This window comes from Rhinoderma darwinii, chromosome 3 (genome assembly GCF_050947455.1).
Source record: "Rhinoderma darwinii isolate aRhiDar2 chromosome 3, aRhiDar2.hap1, whole genome shotgun sequence".
In the NCBI taxonomy this organism is placed as follows: domain Eukaryota; kingdom Metazoa; phylum Chordata; class Amphibia; order Anura; family Rhinodermatidae; genus Rhinoderma; species Rhinoderma darwinii.
Window position 1 is genome coordinate 13,327,192 of NC_134689.1, and position 17,558 is coordinate 13,344,749.

At 43.5% G+C, this 17,558-nt stretch overlaps 1 protein-coding gene across 2 annotated transcripts in view; it reads right to left on the reverse strand.

Moving 5' to 3' along the window:
• Nucleotides 1-2,773: 2,773 nt before the first annotated feature.
• The window catches only part of NUP50 (nucleoporin 50), a 29,451-nt gene continuing 14,666 nt past the window's right edge, over nt 2,774-17,558 (reverse strand). For both annotated transcript variants that reach the window (XM_075855952.1, XM_075855951.1), the window contains exons 7-8: nt 17,373-17,491; nt 2,774-9,505 (exon numbers count right to left, since the gene is read on the reverse strand). In XM_075855952.1, coding sequence (XP_075712067.1) covers nt 9,303-9,505; nt 17,373-17,491 — 322 coding nt within the window. In that variant the 3' untranslated portion in view covers nt 2,774-9,302. The remainder of the gene's footprint in view (nt 9,506-17,372; nt 17,492-17,558) is intronic.

Genomic DNA, 17,558 nt, shown 5'->3' on the forward strand with positions numbered 1-17,558 from the left:
ACAACGTTTTCTTAGAACTCTGTGCTGTGCCGTTCCTCTGTTACTCCTCCTAGAAATGTATGAATAAATTGACAACAGGGTGTTACTGTTTCCCTTTTCAAAGGGGCATGTCCCTACGGTCACACTGTCAGCGCTGTGTTTAATAGGTTTTGTATCCAAAAATAAAAAGTCAACTGCGCGGGGCAAGATTATTTATTTATTTTTTTAAATCTGGGACTGACCGGAGTCTGCGTGACGTGACATAAGACCGGTGCAAGACGGCCACAACAGCCAGGCACCGGAGCTTCTGCAGATTACTATAGAAGCCTCATGCTGAAATTTGGCCGTGTTAGAGGCGGCTGGAACCCTAAGGCTAGATGCACACGTTGTGTTATTTGATGCGGGAAAATCTGCACCAAAACCGCAGCTGTGTGATCACGTAATTCCGCAGCTAAACAGTTTTTAGGTGCGGTATTTACAATTTTGATGCGGAGATGGATGCGGTTTTATGCTACGTATATTGGTGCGTTTTTCTTTCAAACAAGTCAGATACAATTCACAAGCGGAAACGCAGGGTAAATGGACATGCTGCGGATTTTAAAACACGCACCGCAGGTCAATTTACGCACAGAAAAAAAAAAAAATATGCACCGTGTAAGGGTATGTGCACACGATAACGACAATTACGGTAGAAATTACAGAGCCGTTTTCAGGAGAGAACAGCTCCTGCATTTCAGACGCAATTGCTCGTACTCGCGTTTTGCGAGGCGTCAATTACGGCCGTAATTTGGAGCTGTTCTTCATTGAAAAACGGCTCAAATTACGTCCCTAGAAGTGTCCTGCATATAATGTATATAAGTGTCCTGCACTTCTTTGACGAGGCTGTTATTTTACGCGCCGTCTTTTGACAGCGACGCAGAAAATTACAGGTCATCGGCAAACCCATTGAAATGAATGAGATGTTTGCCGACGTATTTGAGCCGTGTTTTCAGACGTAAAACGCCTCATTTACGCCTGAAAATAGGTCGTGTGAACCCAGCCTAAGAGTGAATGCACACGTTGCATTATGTTGCTGTGGAAAATACGCAGCAAAACCGCAAGAGATTCGCAGCAAAAAAACACATCTGATTTTTTTTTTTTTCTAAATGCGTCTTTCAGTGCGGTTACGTTTTGCTGCGTAAATCACCGTCTTCATGCTGCGGGTTTTGCTGCGTATTTCTGTAGAACTGGAGGTATAGAATTCTCATGCGGGATACATTGACATGTTTTGAAAAAACCGCACTGCGGGTCAATTTCCATCCTGAAAAATACCGCAGCGTGGACTTGATTCCCTGGAATCTCATGGACTGTGCTGGTACTGTATTAAACGGCAAATCCGCATGTAATAAGCATCGTGTGCATTCAGCCTAGATGAGATTTCTTGAAGCCTCATTTACGTTGCTGGTACCGTATTACACTGAGGTATTTGCTGCATGAAAATCCGCACGTAATATGCATTTTCTCTTTTTTTCATGTAAATTGGCATAATTTCTTAATAGATCTTTATAGCTGTTGCAGCTTTGTTTTTCTGGTACAGAGCTCCAAAAATTCTAGACACATTTAAAAATACATATGGTCTGCCTGTAGCCACCACTAGGGGGAGCTTACTGCATACTCATTTATTAGAGATCAGCTCGCTCCTAAGCTCCCTCTAGCAGCAGCAAACATCTAATTTATTTTTTTTTTTTAAATCTATTGACCTTTGTAGGAGACAGAGCTTAAGATATTAAGACATTAATCAACAGGGAAATTTGGACCTCAAACAAAAGGTGGAAATTCACTTTAAGATACATCACCAAAAGGTACGGTGCTGGACTGTGGCGCCATCATTCTTCATATCTCACCGTTATGACGCCAGGCAGACACATTTTACACTTACCTAACTTTTTTGCTACTTACTGGACTCAGAACTTTAACAAACTTAAGTTGTGGTAAAGCAATAAGCTGCACTCGCCAGCATGCAGGGCCTTCCTTCTCTCTGCGGAAATTACCATCAGGTAAGAGTCTTAATGTATCAGACCTAAAATAATGAACAACAGAAATCAGATGCAGTATTCAATTCATGGCCAAAAGTATGTGGACACCCAAAAAAAAAACCTCTACCTGCTTGTTGAACATATCATACCAAAACCATGGTCCTGAATATAAAGTTGGTTTCCACTTTAAGAGCCTTCAATATTCTGGGAAAATTTTCCACAAGATTTCAGAACAGGGTTGCAGAGATTCAATCAATTCAAGGTCAAAAGTGTGACCAGCACGGATTTATAGACGAGAAGATCTGGCTCTCAGATGATCTTCGGGAAGTTCCGGGTTCTTTGCGGGCCGCTCAAATTCAGTCATAGCAAAGTCGGCAAACGCTTCTTCATAGAACTCTTTATACGCAGGCTCATCGGAGGCTAAAGATTTCCATTCAGTGGACCAGACAACCGAAGTCTCACACATTCCTCCTTCAGGTGGCGCTACAAATTAGAGCGTTTTTCCCGGTTTCCACAAAACCCTGATTCACCTACCAGACGAACCCTGGAATATCAGAATGATCGGCCAATTATCTGGTGTGTATGGGGGCAGCCCAAACGGTCCTCCAGTGTCAGGTGATCGTAGGTCCAGGCACCCTCTAACAAATGCCTAGGTCTCGAATGGCTGATCGGAGCGCACGTTTACGAGTGATTTGGTAGCGCTAGCACCCTCAAACTTCTTTCTGTCCGGTTTTACCAATCCCATTAACTACGCAGAATAAGACGGCCGGGTCGACTGCTTTGAAATCACATCGTTTAATCACAGTATTGTTATAGAAGGCAAACTTGTTTGTAAAATGAAGCCTCATAAGCAGCATTAGGACGATACAGTAATTTGTCATTTTCATCTACATTATTCAGACTGCTATAAAAAGTAACACCAAAAAACAAAACCACCATCAGAACGAAGGGCTGATGGACGGAGTAACCGCCTGGCGCACACACACACATGCCGGGCAGATCATCTTGCATGTTGCCAGAGTAAACGTCCGGTTCCTTTACATTTAAACATCCACTCTAGTGGCCAGAACTTGGCGTATACCCCGTCGGCACCATGCAAGACTATAAAAAAGGACCAGGCCCCGCACGGTACGAATGCCACGCTTAGCAAAAAAAAGCGTTTTCTGACCAAGTCTGCCTCTTCAGTGTCACAATACCGGCATCTCAGTGCTTCTTAACACATCAGTAGATTTCTTGCGTCTAAGACCTTCGTTTCAGTACATGTGACTGGTTAGTCAGAGCCTCGTGTGGCATCACTAGTCTACAACCATCTTTAAGAAGCGCGTACGGTTTTACAAAAATATTGTCAAAACTAAGACGGAAGCCTCATCGACCCTTTTCTGCCTTGAGTTTATTGGCGATTCTGCCCTGGGCTAAAAAGCCGAGTAATGTCAGACAGACTGGTTGCTAGGGATGTGCTGCTTGACAACATTGAAAAGGACGGGTTGCTACAGACTCACAGGACTTGATCCGGAGGAGAGATCCAGGCAGCACAAGCAAAGATCCTTTATTGATCCAACACTTCAGATCGGACAGTAAAAGGCTGTATTTAGCCGGAACGTTTCAGGAGTTAATAAAGGATCTTCACTTTGCGTACGACCTGGATCTTTCTTCCGTTGTACGAACAACCATAGACTGACAAACACGGCTCAGCTCTCATTGGCACCATGCAGACAGCAGAAACAAGGAAGGCCACTTGGCAGGGGTCACTAAATCGTTTTTTTTTTTTAAGTTTAGGTGGAGGACTCCTTTAAATATTACATCGAAGTATAGGTTACAGCGCTGGGAGACAATACCAGGTCTGCGATGAAGTTTCACTTTTACAAAAGGTCCTTGAACATTAAAGGGGTTATCCAGGATTAGAAAAACATTGTTGCTTTCTTCCAGAAACAGCGCCACACCTGTCCCAGGGTCATGTCAGGTATTGCAGCTCAGCTGCATTAAAGTGAATGGGGCTGAGCTGCAATACCAGACAACCGGTGGACAGATGTGGTGGTTTCTGGAAGAAAGCAACCATGTTTTTCTAATCCTGGATAACGCCAAAGTTAATCATGTTTTTTTAGGTCCAAAATACTGATTAATTTCTTAATATATCTCTACATGGCTCAGAGCTCCAAAACCCCTGCATATATAGAATTAAATGATAAAATTCTGGTTACACACAGCCACCACTAGAGGGCGCTTACTACGTACAGTTTTATTACTGACGCAGTGTGCCAAGATATTGGGTACTGGCACCTAACTTAAAGATATCTCGAGCCACTCATTTTAAGACCAATTCTGTGTGGCTAATAGTCTCTCCCGGCCGATCTCTTCCTCAGAGAGTCTGCATTAATAAGTTTGGAACTCAGACAACCGCAGGTTAAGTCCTACGTTTTTAAGGGACGAGGTAAACTCTGCAGCGACAGGATGCTTTTCCTTGGGTCTATAAACAAAATTTGCTGGGAGCTAAAAAGAAATATGTAAACCGTCTCCTGGAGGGGTCCAAGTGGATTCTACAGCAGGTGTCAGTCACCTTTGGCACTCCAGCTGTTGAGAAACCACAACTCCCAGCATGCCCTGACAGTTAAAGGCTTTATTATTTCAGCCAAAGACTGTCAGGGCATGCTGGGAATTGTGGTTTCACAACTGCTGGAGTGCCGACGGTTGCGGACCCTTGTTCTACATTACTGGTCTATCACTGCATTAACCATACATGTAGTAAACAGTATATAGTCAATATAACACATCATTATACCCCCTGGTTAGGAGAAAACAACGTTCAGTCCTGTCCCCTTATCTGCATAAGACTCTCTATTGAGCCCGTATACCGCCTAGAGGAAAGCAGTTCTGAAACTAAGTGACACAGAGCTCACCCGAGCACTGCTGCAGCTTCGTTTTAGCGAGCGGTGGGGGTCTCCATGCTCAGGAACCCACTGAACAAAGCTGACATGTCAAAAGTTTTTTTTTTAAAGTCTAGCTACGCTTTAAAGTAAAACATCAGTGCAAGCCAGAAATTGCCATGTATATTCTAAGACATTGTGCACATCACATTTTGGAGTTTACATCAGGAGGAAAAACACTTTACTGTATACCATTGTATGGGAGTGTGGGGTCTACTCTAATATTCCATACTTTTTCTATGGCGACATACCAGCCCGACGTAGACCAAAAGGACACTCTTGGTCTTTGAGTAAATGGACACGCTCAGAATCTACGCCTCACACTAAGCGTACACCCCAAACGTGATGTGAACAGGGCCTTACCTAGAATCACGTCCAAGGCCAAATGTTGTTTTTTTTTTCTGGCTTTCTGCATGAAAAGTAATTTGTTAGAATTTACCCCGGACCATTGCACAATAGTCCATGCATGCTCTGGGTAACAGACACTTCTCTTCCAAAAATCACCCCACTCTCACCCATTGGTTAGACATAGCCCATGGGCAAGAGTGGCACTTTTTTTTTTTTTTTTTAAAGAGAGTAGCAGCCATGTGTTTCTGATTTCTTAGAAAGCCCATTAGTTGCCTGCACCACAGCATCAATGTCTGCAGTACCCATGTCATTAAAGGGGTTATCCGAACTTATAAAAACACCTGCGTGTGAATCCTCACCGGATTATGCCACCATATCTCAAGGTGTAATTATTTTTCATATTGTTACCCAGCTTCGTGCAAACCGGATTTTGGTTTCGCTGGGGCTGCCATGGGCGGGATTACAAGGCAAAAGGACCGCAGTTCCCATGATTCCTCTGACCCTCTCACAGACATTGGCTATAGTTACAGCTTCCTGCCTGCCCCTCTTACTAGGCAGCGCTATAATTACACACTGTTTGCTACTGAGAGACAGCTCTGCTGTTCTGCTGCCCAGCATGTGAAACACGATCCCGCCAGAGACAGGGGGAGAAGAGTCACGTAATGAGGGAGTGCTTAGGGTATAAGCAGGAGATAAACACCAGGAGCGTGGCCCTGTGAGACTGGCTTACAGAGACATTTCAGCTGCAGACCGTACATTTGTGACTAATCTCACTGCAGTTAAACCATCTGCACACAACTTTTAAAACGGAAAACCCCTTTAAATTATATTGCAAAATGAAAAACACGATATAGAAGTAAAAGCTTACTTTAAAACCAAACTTCACATAATCGCCATACAAGGTCTTATTCTGGTATAAGAGGCGACGTGACCAGTAATCCCTTTTTTTAGTCAAAAACTTAGTATATTCCTGCGCAATCTGAAGTAGGTGTGAATAGCAAAAAAACACACGATAAATTATACAACGTTAGAGTCAGATATCCAGTGCTCACATAAGATTTATAGTGTCTGCCATATGATCATAGAAATAACAGGTCATACAGAGATAATGCCAGAACAGTCTATACCATATGTTACACTAGAGGTAGGTATACCGAGGCGGTCTCCCACCGGCTACAAGGTGCAGAACAATCAGGGCGGCATAATGTGACCAATCGCTCAATGGGCAGCTCAAATCCAAGAGGCATCAGGGGTCTCTTACAAGTTGTGGAACTACACGTTCCAGCATGCCAGACACATGTAGTTCTATAAAACATGGAGACTGCATAACCTCAGACAACTTGGCTGATGTCAAGTGATGTAAGGCCTGGACCAACACGCTCTGGATTATAAGGCTACATTCACACGAGCGTATCAGATTCATGCGCATGAAAATGCGTGTGAATCTGGTCCGTGTGCGGTGCGTGGTTTTCACACCCATTGACTTCAATGGGCGCGTAGGGGGTGTAAAAACGCAGCAATATAGGACATGCAGAGAGTTTCACGCAGCGGACTCTCACTGCGTGAAAACTCCTGCATGTGTGAACGGCCCCATTGAAATCAATGGGTCTGCGCGCTGCGCGTGATTTCCATGCGCAGCACACAGGACGTGATTCACGTTCATCTGAATGAGCCCTAAGGACAACTTTTAGGGTAAGTTCACACGTGGTGTAAATACTGTGAATACGCAACAAAATCTGCAACAATACAATAGCAGCAAAGTAGACAAGCTTTGAACAAATCTCATCCACACGCTGCATAAATGAGCGGGAAAAACGCTCAGAAATTGACCTGTGGTGCGGTACTCTAATCTGCTGCATGTCAATTGTATGTGTAAATAGCTGATTTTTTTTTTGTGGCAGGAAAGCTGAAATTCCCCAACAAACGCAACTCATAAAAATAAAAATAATCTTGTACAGAATTCGGTGCTTCTTCATCCAGGCCGGCCTCCTGGGATGACGTTTCATGCCATGTGACTGCTGCAACCAATCACAGGCTGCAGCGGTCACATGGGCTGAAACGTTATCCCAGGATGCCACCCTGGAATACATCAAGGGTAAGTGTGTACATGTTTTTTTTTTAAACGTGCAGTTTTCCTCTGTGGACATTCCGTCCGAAAAACTGCACCATAATTTGGCGAGGTTGCGCAGCATATCCACCCTGTGTAAACACCGCCTTAAAATTCCCTCCAACAGCAAAATCCACATGTGTAACGTGTGAATGTAGCCTTGATTTTACCCCTCATTGAAAGAGTGAAACTCGCAGTGAAAATGCACAACAGAAATGGACAACCTGCAGGGTGAGATTTTGAAATCAACAATACAGGGTAATTACCGCACAGAAATCTTCCTACAGTGTGGATGAGATTTGTTAAAATATCATCCACTTCGCTGCTACTGTAAATTCAGGTGGGAAAATCATCATTTCCATAGGCTCTGATCACACTTGCGTCCTTGGTTTCCGCTTATAACGGCAGTGACAACACACTGCTGGAGCCGTAGTACTATTCTATACATCACATCCGTGACAGGCTCTGAACTCCTCCCATCAGCTATAGTGGAGAACTTCTCCCTAGAGTCCCTCTCTGTCTGGGGAATCAGGCTGTCTGTACATTACGTGGGTGACCCATGTCCGAACCAAAACCAGCCATATCTACAGAAGCCTAGATAACGGAAAGGGGTTTTCAATGTTCCGATATATCAAAAACTACTTTGTTGGGAGTTAATGAGCAGAACAAAGCACCTCAGCCCCTTCAGCCCCGCCGAGACCTCAGACACGCTGTTTGCTTCAACTATTGCACTTGCATCATTTGCATAATTAAATGGACATATTTGAGCGATCTCAACTAAAAAGTGTTTTTTTTTTACTTTAACTCGCACAATATTTACAGCTATGCAGAATATACCTACATAAATTCTGATTCTACCCATGGGTCCTCATACCTTTAGAAAAATCTGGGCCAAAATATGATGTTTGTACGGAGAGAGTGATGACTCCGTGCCATTTGTATAAGTTCTTATTCCTTAGTAATGTCCTGCGCAGGCTTGTAAGACCACTATGCATATTAGTAAGGGGGTCAAGCACTAAAAATCTGACATTTAAAGGGTATTCCAGTTACAAGTTATCCCCTATCCGCAGGGTAGTGGGTACCTTGCTGATCGGTGGGTGTCTGACAACTGGGACCCCCACCGTCTACAAGAACTGTGGTCCAGTACCCCTCGTTTAAACAGAGCGGCAGGTCGCTGCCATCTCCATTCATTCTCTATGGAAGCGACCTGCCGCTCTGTTTAAACGAGGGCTACTGGAGCACAGTTCTTGTAAACTGAGGGGGTCCCAGCTGCCAGGAAACCCACCGATCATCAAGTTACCCTACAGATAGGAGGTAACTTGTTGTAACCGGAATATCCCTTTAAGGGGTGATATAAAAATAGATAACTTAGTCAAACCAGACAAATTCAAGTTAAACGTTAAGACGTCAGTGCCGTTCTGAAGAGGACTCGCTTCAAATTAAGACATTTTTGCCAACAGAGACTTTACAAATTAGTTATGGGTTGCAGAACATTTCAAATTGATTTAATACAAAAGAAACTTCTACCGCCCACAGTAAGGACAATTTTTTGCTGCCGAAAAAGGAGTGGAAGGAGCACGGACGCAGACCAGAAAAATGTAAATGGAGTTCTTGACCGTCACACTACACTTGGTTTTTCCTGGTCCTCCAAAGGGTTGTGTGTGAGGACCAGCTAAGGCTTTGACTGTGAAGCCAGCCACATTTACACCAGGCATTCCTTTTTGACATTGTACATAAACACTGTTTTCCTTAAAGCTTTATTACCATCCGAATCTTTCTTGACCGAAAAAAAAAAAAACTTACGAAAACAATCTTTCTGCAGTTAGAAGATACGTGGGTCGAAATATCATTACTCGACGAATGGCAACCCTTGAGTTTGATAATTGAGCAGCAACTTGGCAAAGAGAAGAATCCCTTGAAGGCATTTGGGTATTAAGCCCCCTTTTTCTCCAAAAGAACTTTGTGCATCTCGTCAGCGTCCCCTGTGGTTTTTACTCTGATTAACATGGTGGCTGGAACGGTCGGGTTCTTCTCGTCGATGGGAGGGTTGGGAACGCATACGATCATCACATTGTTCTTCCCCATTCTTGAACATGGCATAGAAGGTTGGACCAAAATGTTCAACAAGATGTTGCCTGAAATGACAAAACATACGTCAAAATAAGGCTGCACATCTAAAAGTCACAGCAACTTTATCTCTAGGACATTTCTGTTCTCACTTGGAGCCAAAGTAATTTGCAAGACTATGTAAATAAGGTTTAAGTGGCAGCAGTACACAGGGACCACAAGCAAAAATTTCAGGGACTACTATAATAATAATAAATAATATGTACAAAAACGCCTGTCCTTTTAACTCATTCTGTCCTCTACCAATCGGCAGTTAGAGCAGCACCTAGTGGTGAACTCCAGCCTTGTCAAGTATATTAGAAAAATATTTGGTTGCGCTAGATTCTTAAGGGGCAAAAAAAAAAAAAAGGTCATGGCTGCTCCACCCGTAAAGGGGTGCCGCAGAGTTTTAAAGGGGAACTATCACCCACATTATATTGCCCTCTCTAAGGGCAGCATAATGTAGTGACGGACAATCTGATTTTATCGGTCTGTCACTTATGTGTACCCTTCTCTGAGAACTTACATTCAGAGCCCAGGATGTACCGCCAAACAGTTGTCGGCTGTATTCGAGATGCCGGTAGTTCCGCCCACTTCCACTGATTGACATGTCTCCCTAACTGTATAGGGAGGGATCTGTCAATCAGGGAAAAGCAGACCGGGCTAGCGACAGCTCATGAATGCGCTGCTCAGTACTGCGGTATATAATCTCATGCATGCTGCAGCTTCTATATATGTGATAGGAGAGCGGATTCTCCCCTACTCTCTGTGTGCAGCGTATAGAACTCATAACCGCCATTAAGCTCCGGCCAATAGTTTAGAGAACGGAGAATTAGAGAAAACTGCTAAATGATGCAGAATACAAGTCATAATGGCCAGAAATGGTGTTATTCCTCATGTACCCGACAGCTTGTTCTGAAAAGGTTAGGTACGCTTTAAAGTGGTATTACAGTCTTAAACATTTATGGCATATCCACAGCATGCGGTTCCCACCTCTGGGACCTGTGCACATCTACAGAACAGGGGTCCCTTGACAGTAGTGCCTGTTGAGGTGGCCGTCGCATTCAGATGGAGAACAAAAGAGGTAACCGGGATTATGGAGACTGCCTAGCTCGCTGTTCTATGCGGCTGTTTCTAATATCCATGCACCTCCACATTTTTTTGCCGCATCACCAAGCAGGATGGGGGACCCTTGTTCTGGAGATAGGTGGGACCCGCATCGGTCAGGCTTTTATACTGCGTATCCTCTGGATATGCGATATATGTCTTAGATGGGAATAATCCTTTAATGGAATAAACTTCAAGAGTTCTAAAAAAAAACAAAAAAAAAACTAACTATTGAAATATTGGCAAACACCACTTGACATTTCTAGGATAGTTCGGCCCTTTTCAGGTCATGCTTAATAACAGTACAATCTATTCGGATAACTAAGAAAAAAATCCATATCATCAATTACTTATAGTAACAATACAACTGTATGGTTTTTGGATTAGCCTACAGTTGAGTATACAAAGCAAATGCTTCAACTGTACAGCCTTAAAGAGGCTCTGTCACCAGATTTTGCAACCCCTATCTGCTATTGCAGCAGATAGGCGCTGCAATGTAGATTACAGTAACGTTTTTATTTTTAAAAAACGAGCATTTTTGGCCAAGATATGACCATTTTTGTAGTTATGCAAATGAGGCTTGCAAAAGTCCAAGTGGGTGTGTTTAAAAGTAAAAGTCCAAGTGGGCGTGTATTATGTGCGTACATCGGGGCGTTTTTAATACTTTCACTAGCTGGGCGCTCTGAAGAGAAGTAACATCCTCTTCTCTTCAGAACGCCCAGCTTGTGACAGTGCAGATCTGTGACGTCACTCACAGGTCCTGCATCGTGACGGCCACATCGGCACCAGAGGCTACAGTTGATTCTGCAGCAGCATCAGCGTTTGCAGGTAAGTCGATCTTACCTGCAAACGCTGATGCTGCTGCAGAATCAACTGTAGCCTCTGGTGCCGATGTGGCCGTCACGATGCAGGACCTGTGAGTGACGTCACAGATCTGCACTGCCAGAAGCTGGGCGTTCTGAAGAGAAGAGGATGATACTTCTCATCAGAGCGCCCAGCTAGTGAAAGTAGTAAAAACGCCCCGATGTACGCACATAATACACACCCACTTGGACTTGTACTTTTAAACACACCCACTTGGACTTTTGCAAGCCTCATTTGCATAATTACAAAAATGGTCATAACTTGGCCAAAAATGCTCGTTTTTTAAAAATAAAAACGTTACTGTAATCTACATTGCAGCGCCGATCTGCTGCAATAGCAGATAGGGGTTGCAAAATCTGGTGACAGAGCCTCTTTAAATGTAGTGTGAAAGGGGCCTTATTCTACTACCCTCCCCCTTATCTTAAGATCCACTTGCCAAAGATCAAAATCCATTTCAAAGTAAAATTATATATAAAAAAAAAAAAAAAAACTCTACCCAAGGCAATGGCAGCAATAAATCTATAATACAGCATAACATGGAAGCAGTACTGTATTCTCCACAGAACGAGCTACATGAAAGCAGACCAGAATAAACTGAAGATGCCATTTGGGAGGAGAGTACAAGCTGCTGATCCTTCCGGCCGCGTTCAGTCAGTGAAATGCCCATTTTCAACATGTAAGTCATCTATTATTCCCCTCACCGTGACCACTGTCAGGAGTAACACTGGAGCGAATACCACGGACAAGATGACTATTTTTCAGAAGTGGCTCTGTCTTTACATGACATACCTGCTTTGAGAAAAGAATGGAAGCCAAATGTGTGCGATAGGAAAGAATATTCTCAAAAGGACCCGTCACCTATTTAGTCATATCTAGTGCAATTAACCCCTTAACAACGGAAGGGATATATCTGTCAAAACAAGGTGCTAGTTCCGCATCGCGACTGATATATACGTCACTGATCTTGTGGGTACTGTCACTGCGCCCACGAGATCAGTGGTAGGAGCACAGCGGTTATACACAGCCAGGCTCCTGCTGCAGCTGACTGAGTTGGAGAGCACTCAGATTGAGGCAGTTCAACGCCTTAGATGCCACGGTGAAGTAGCGACCACAGAATCTAATGTGTTTGACAGAGGGAGGGAGCTCCCTCTGTCAGCGTCGCACCGATGGGTTTCCATAGCAGCTTGGGGCCTAGCAAAGGCCCCCAGGTCTGCCTTCAGCAGCTGCCTATTAGGCCCAATAGTTTGCACTGACCGTATACCAAAGCATTATTGCCTAAGAATACCATAGCATTATATCTGCGATCAGAACGACGCAAAGTGAAAAAGGAAAAACCGTTAAAGTCTATGAACAAATAAAAAGATTACAGTAAAACTAAAAATCACTTTATAAAATGTGTTTTTATTTACTTAAAAAAAAAAAAAAAAAAGACACGCACATGGTATCGCTGCGATCGTAAAGACTCTTCCAATGATTAGGCTGGATTCACACAAGCACATTACGTCCATAATAGACAGAAAGTATTTCGGCCACAAGTCCCGGACTGAACACAGTGCAGGGAGCCGGGCTCCTCCTAGCATCATAGTTATGTACGATGCTAGGAGTCGCTGCGGGACAACTGTCCCGTACTGTAATCATGTTTTCAGTACAGGACAGCAGTTCCACGGAGAGGCAGGGACTCCTAGCGTTGTACATAACTATGATGCTAGGAGCCCGGCTCCCTGCACTGTGTTCAGTCCGGGACTTGCGGCCAAAATACGTTCCATCCATTACGGACGTAACATGTTCGTGTGAACCCAGCCTTAAACCGCCAGGTCAACAGCGTGAGGAAAAAAAAAAAAAGTCAATCAATAAGTCCCATTTACCCCAAAGTAGCACCAATAAAAACTACACATTTTCCCGCAAAAGGCCCACATACGGCTACATCGATGGAAAATAAAAATATGAAACGTTACGGCTCTTCGAATGCGGCAATGCAAAAACAAGTTATTTTTTTGTGCGCAAAGTAAAGTGTTTTTGTACAAACGTAGGAAAACATTCAAATCTTTACATATTTGGTATCCCCGTAATAGAGCTGACCTACAGAATAAGGCCCTGTTCACAAAATTCCATTTGACATTTGGAGGCAGATTTTGACCTGCCTGCACACCTTTTGCCGCGATATTCGTGGCTTTCTCGCACGCGACCATTGAGTGCTACGGGCAAAAAAACGCTTGAAATACGCTTTCTCTGCCTCCCATTGATGTCAATGGGAGGTCAGAGGTGTAAACGCCCGACAATAGGGCATGATGCTTTACCGCGAGACTGTTTTCCGCTCACAGTACAAAAAAACGCCGCCTCCCATTGAAATCAATGGGAGGTATTTTCGGCCATTTTTTGGCGCCTAAAGGCAACATGTTATTTACACCGCATACTGAACAGCATAAATTTAGAACGCAAAAAACAATGCTGGAATAGCGGTTTATTTGTCCAATTCCTTCCTAAAATAAAGTTATTCAAAGTTACTCAATATATTATATGTATCCAAAAAAGCAATTGCAAAATACAACTCGTCCCGCAAAAAAAAAGCCCTTATACGGCTAGGTCAACGGAATGATAAAAAATAAGTAATGACTCTTGGAAAGCGACAGTGAAAAAACAAAATAATCCTTGGTCATTAAGGCCAAAAAAGGCCTTGTTATTAAGGCTCTATTCACACGACAGGGTCAGCATGTCGGCCAATAAAAACGGCAGTTTGTCCGTCTTGCATCCATTCAGCTTAGTTTAACGGCCGATTATGACCCGTTTTTTCTCTGTCAGTTTTAAAACCGGATGTACTTCATTTGTAAATTGTGCCACACAGCACCCCTCGTGGGCAGCGCCACACAAAGCCCCCACCCTCGTACATATATGGACAGTGACGTCAGAGACTTCTCCTGGAGCGGAATCCCTGGCCGCAGCATCAGCCGAAGCTGTGGCCGGGGATTAGGGATTCAGCTCCTACAGGGAGCAACAAAATACCCTCCTCCTCCTCACATGCAGTTCGCACTGAAGAGCGAGCAAGCGGCAGAATGTACGGCCGTCACTCGGATCACATCTGAGTGACAGCCGTGCTTTACACGACCCTTTAGGGTATGTGCTATGAAAAACGGCTGAAGTAGCGACACGCACTTTTTTCGCAGCAGTTTTTTTTTCGCGGCTGCGTAAAAACGCCCTGTCTGAACAGAACGTCGTTTTTTCCCATTGGAATCAATGGGCAGATGTTTGGAGGCGTTCTGCTTCCGATTTATCAGCCGTTTTTCAGGACGTTTACGGCCCGAAAAACGGCTGAAAACACTCCGTGTGAACATACCCATAGACTTTGATGGGAGCCGAGCGGCCGGCCTAAAATAGGGCATGTTCAATTTTTTTGTCAAAAAAACGGCCGTGTGAATAGCCCCATTTGAAGTCTATTGTTCCTACTGCGGCCATGTGATTGCCGTTCCAATAACAGCAGTCGCACCTCTGAGAATCCCTGTCGTGTGAATAGTGCGCAATATTGAATAGGATCAAATGCCGACAAAAATAAACATAAAGGTTTTTTTTTTATGCCACTCGTTAAGGTTGTCAGAGCTGTGAACAACACTGCAACAGTATCCCAACGATATGCCATCACTTGTTAAATGGGAAACTTGTGGCAGGACATTTTCAGCTGTTTATCTATAAAAAAAAAAAAAATTACGATTGAAGCCTGGACATCTCACCTATTTCTGTTGTGCAGCCGGGAAGAGATTACTGTGTTTCGCTCCCTTAGGTCCCATGCACACGACCGTAATTACGGTCTCATTCATTTCTATGGCCAACGGACACCTTCCTGTATATTTGCGGGAAGGTGTATGTGCCATAGAAACCTTCCATAAAAAATAAAAAAAAATAGGACATTTCCTATTTTTTTGGACCGTGCTCCCATACTTTATAAATGGGAGCACGGTCCGCAAATATGGATGATTGTCCGCAGCACTGGATGTGCCCATGGGGCCTTCGGCTGTGTTCATCAGGAACCCATCAACGGAACGCCAAACGGAAACTAAAGATTCCGCATGCATTAGGATTGATTTCAATGGTAATGTTTGTTTGCCTTGGTTTCCGTTCCGTAAAGTTCCCTTTTTTTATCCACGGAAACAATAGCGCAGTCGACTACGCTATGGTTTCAGAAAAAATGAAACGGAAACCAAGGCTAACTGAAGCATTAGTATTGAAAATCAATGATAAGGCAAACGGAAGCTTTAGTTTCCGTTTGGCTTTCCGTTCTTGGGTTCCTTTGATTGAAAGCTGCAACGGAACTCATGAACAGAAAAGCAACGCTGATGTGAACAGGCCCTTAGTACTGTACACTTGTCTATGGACAATGCAGCGTTGTTTAGGCAATCTGCCATATACCAAACAGATGTCCGATTTCAGGAAAACACGGTGCAGGGAAACAAGTTTCCTACGCTTTGGAGGGTTAAAATAAGTTGCAAATTTTGGTGCAAGCCTGTTTTCAGACTTTGACGGCTCACCACTTTTCAAAAAATTTGGCAGGGCTTAGTGGGATGAGAAGTCACATGTGGCCAAACTATTTACTATAAATTAGAAATCGGTAGAAATCATAGCAGAAACCGACGCCAGCTCGTAGCTAGTAAATTTCGTTTGTGGCGGAAGGACAGCCCAAGTAGCAAAGTTTGCGCATCTTACTCGCACGGGCTTGTTTTCAGCCTGGTATATGAAATGCCAGTCTTCATAAGTCTGGACCTATGTAACCTAATAAGATAGACTAATGTGCTTGTGTAATGTTGCATACCTACATACAAACACAAAATTTGAGTAAAATGTGTGTGTGTATATATGTAAATGTGCATTGGCCACTTGAAGACCCCCTCAATGAATGTTTACTTAAAGGGAATGTTTCGCTAGGAATTTTTATTTTGTTAAACTGTTAGTATATAAGTGATTACACAATGTTCTTTTTTTTAAAAAAAAATTCACAAGTCAGGAAATATTATAAATTAGATTCGAATTTATAACGTTTCCATGTGCTGGTCACTAGAGGGTGCAATTCCCAAAATTGCAGCATTGGCATGTGGTAAAGCAACCTCATTGCTTTATGCTGCAAAATTAGAGAAGACACACTCGCTCTAGTGTCCTCAAACAATCCCCCCTCCTTTATCCTGGCTAGTGCCAGGAGAAAGGAGGGGGTTGAATGATCAAACCTCCTACACTGTGTGCCGCCATTTTTTGAGCGAACGCACAGTGTAGGAGGATTAGATACAGTGGTAATCAGACATTATAATACTAACATTCACACACATCACATACACAAACATAACTTACCTGCTCCTGCCGCCGCTCATATGAACATATGGCCGGAAGCCGCGACCGGAAGTAGTCGTCTTACTGTCCGGCCACGGCTTCTGGTCCACATGAAAATGGCGCCGGATGTCGCTCTGCCGAAGACCTTCTTTTTGGTCTGTGTGGGAGCGGCGCATGCGCCGTTCCCACACAGACAGCGTACGCTATAGTGAATGGAACGGCTCCCGTTCGCATTCTCTATGGGGATGTATGTGCCGTATTCCATCTCTGTATGTGTCGTTAATCGACACAAGAAAAAAATAAATAAATGCCAGCCCCCATAAAGTAAAGAAAAAAGTACAACACAAAAACACAAATAAATAAAATTTATTTTAGTGACATACTAAAAGAAATCACATAAAAATTTTTTTTTTTTCATGGCACCTTCCCTTTAATACAGTAAGTGGTAATGCTAAATCATGTGATTGATCTCAGCTCTGTATAGGAACTGGAAGGCTGCAGTTCCCCTATAAAATGAGGATATGTATACACAGCAGCCCCAGTTACAGGTGTATATAGTAAGGCTATACAATGTCATAATAAGAAACATCCTTTGGGCGTTAAGCATTTGGTACTTACCAAGGTTAGTATCCGCACGGATCAGCAGTTGAGTCTTATGATCTGCTAAAGTTTTTAAATGAAGGGTGCCAACGCCTTTCTCCTTAAATTCATTATCTTTTTTGTAGAACAGTTTGCACCTGGAATGAAAACGTAACCTCATGTGATTTCAATCCAAATGATGCCTTGCTTGCGATATGAACACAG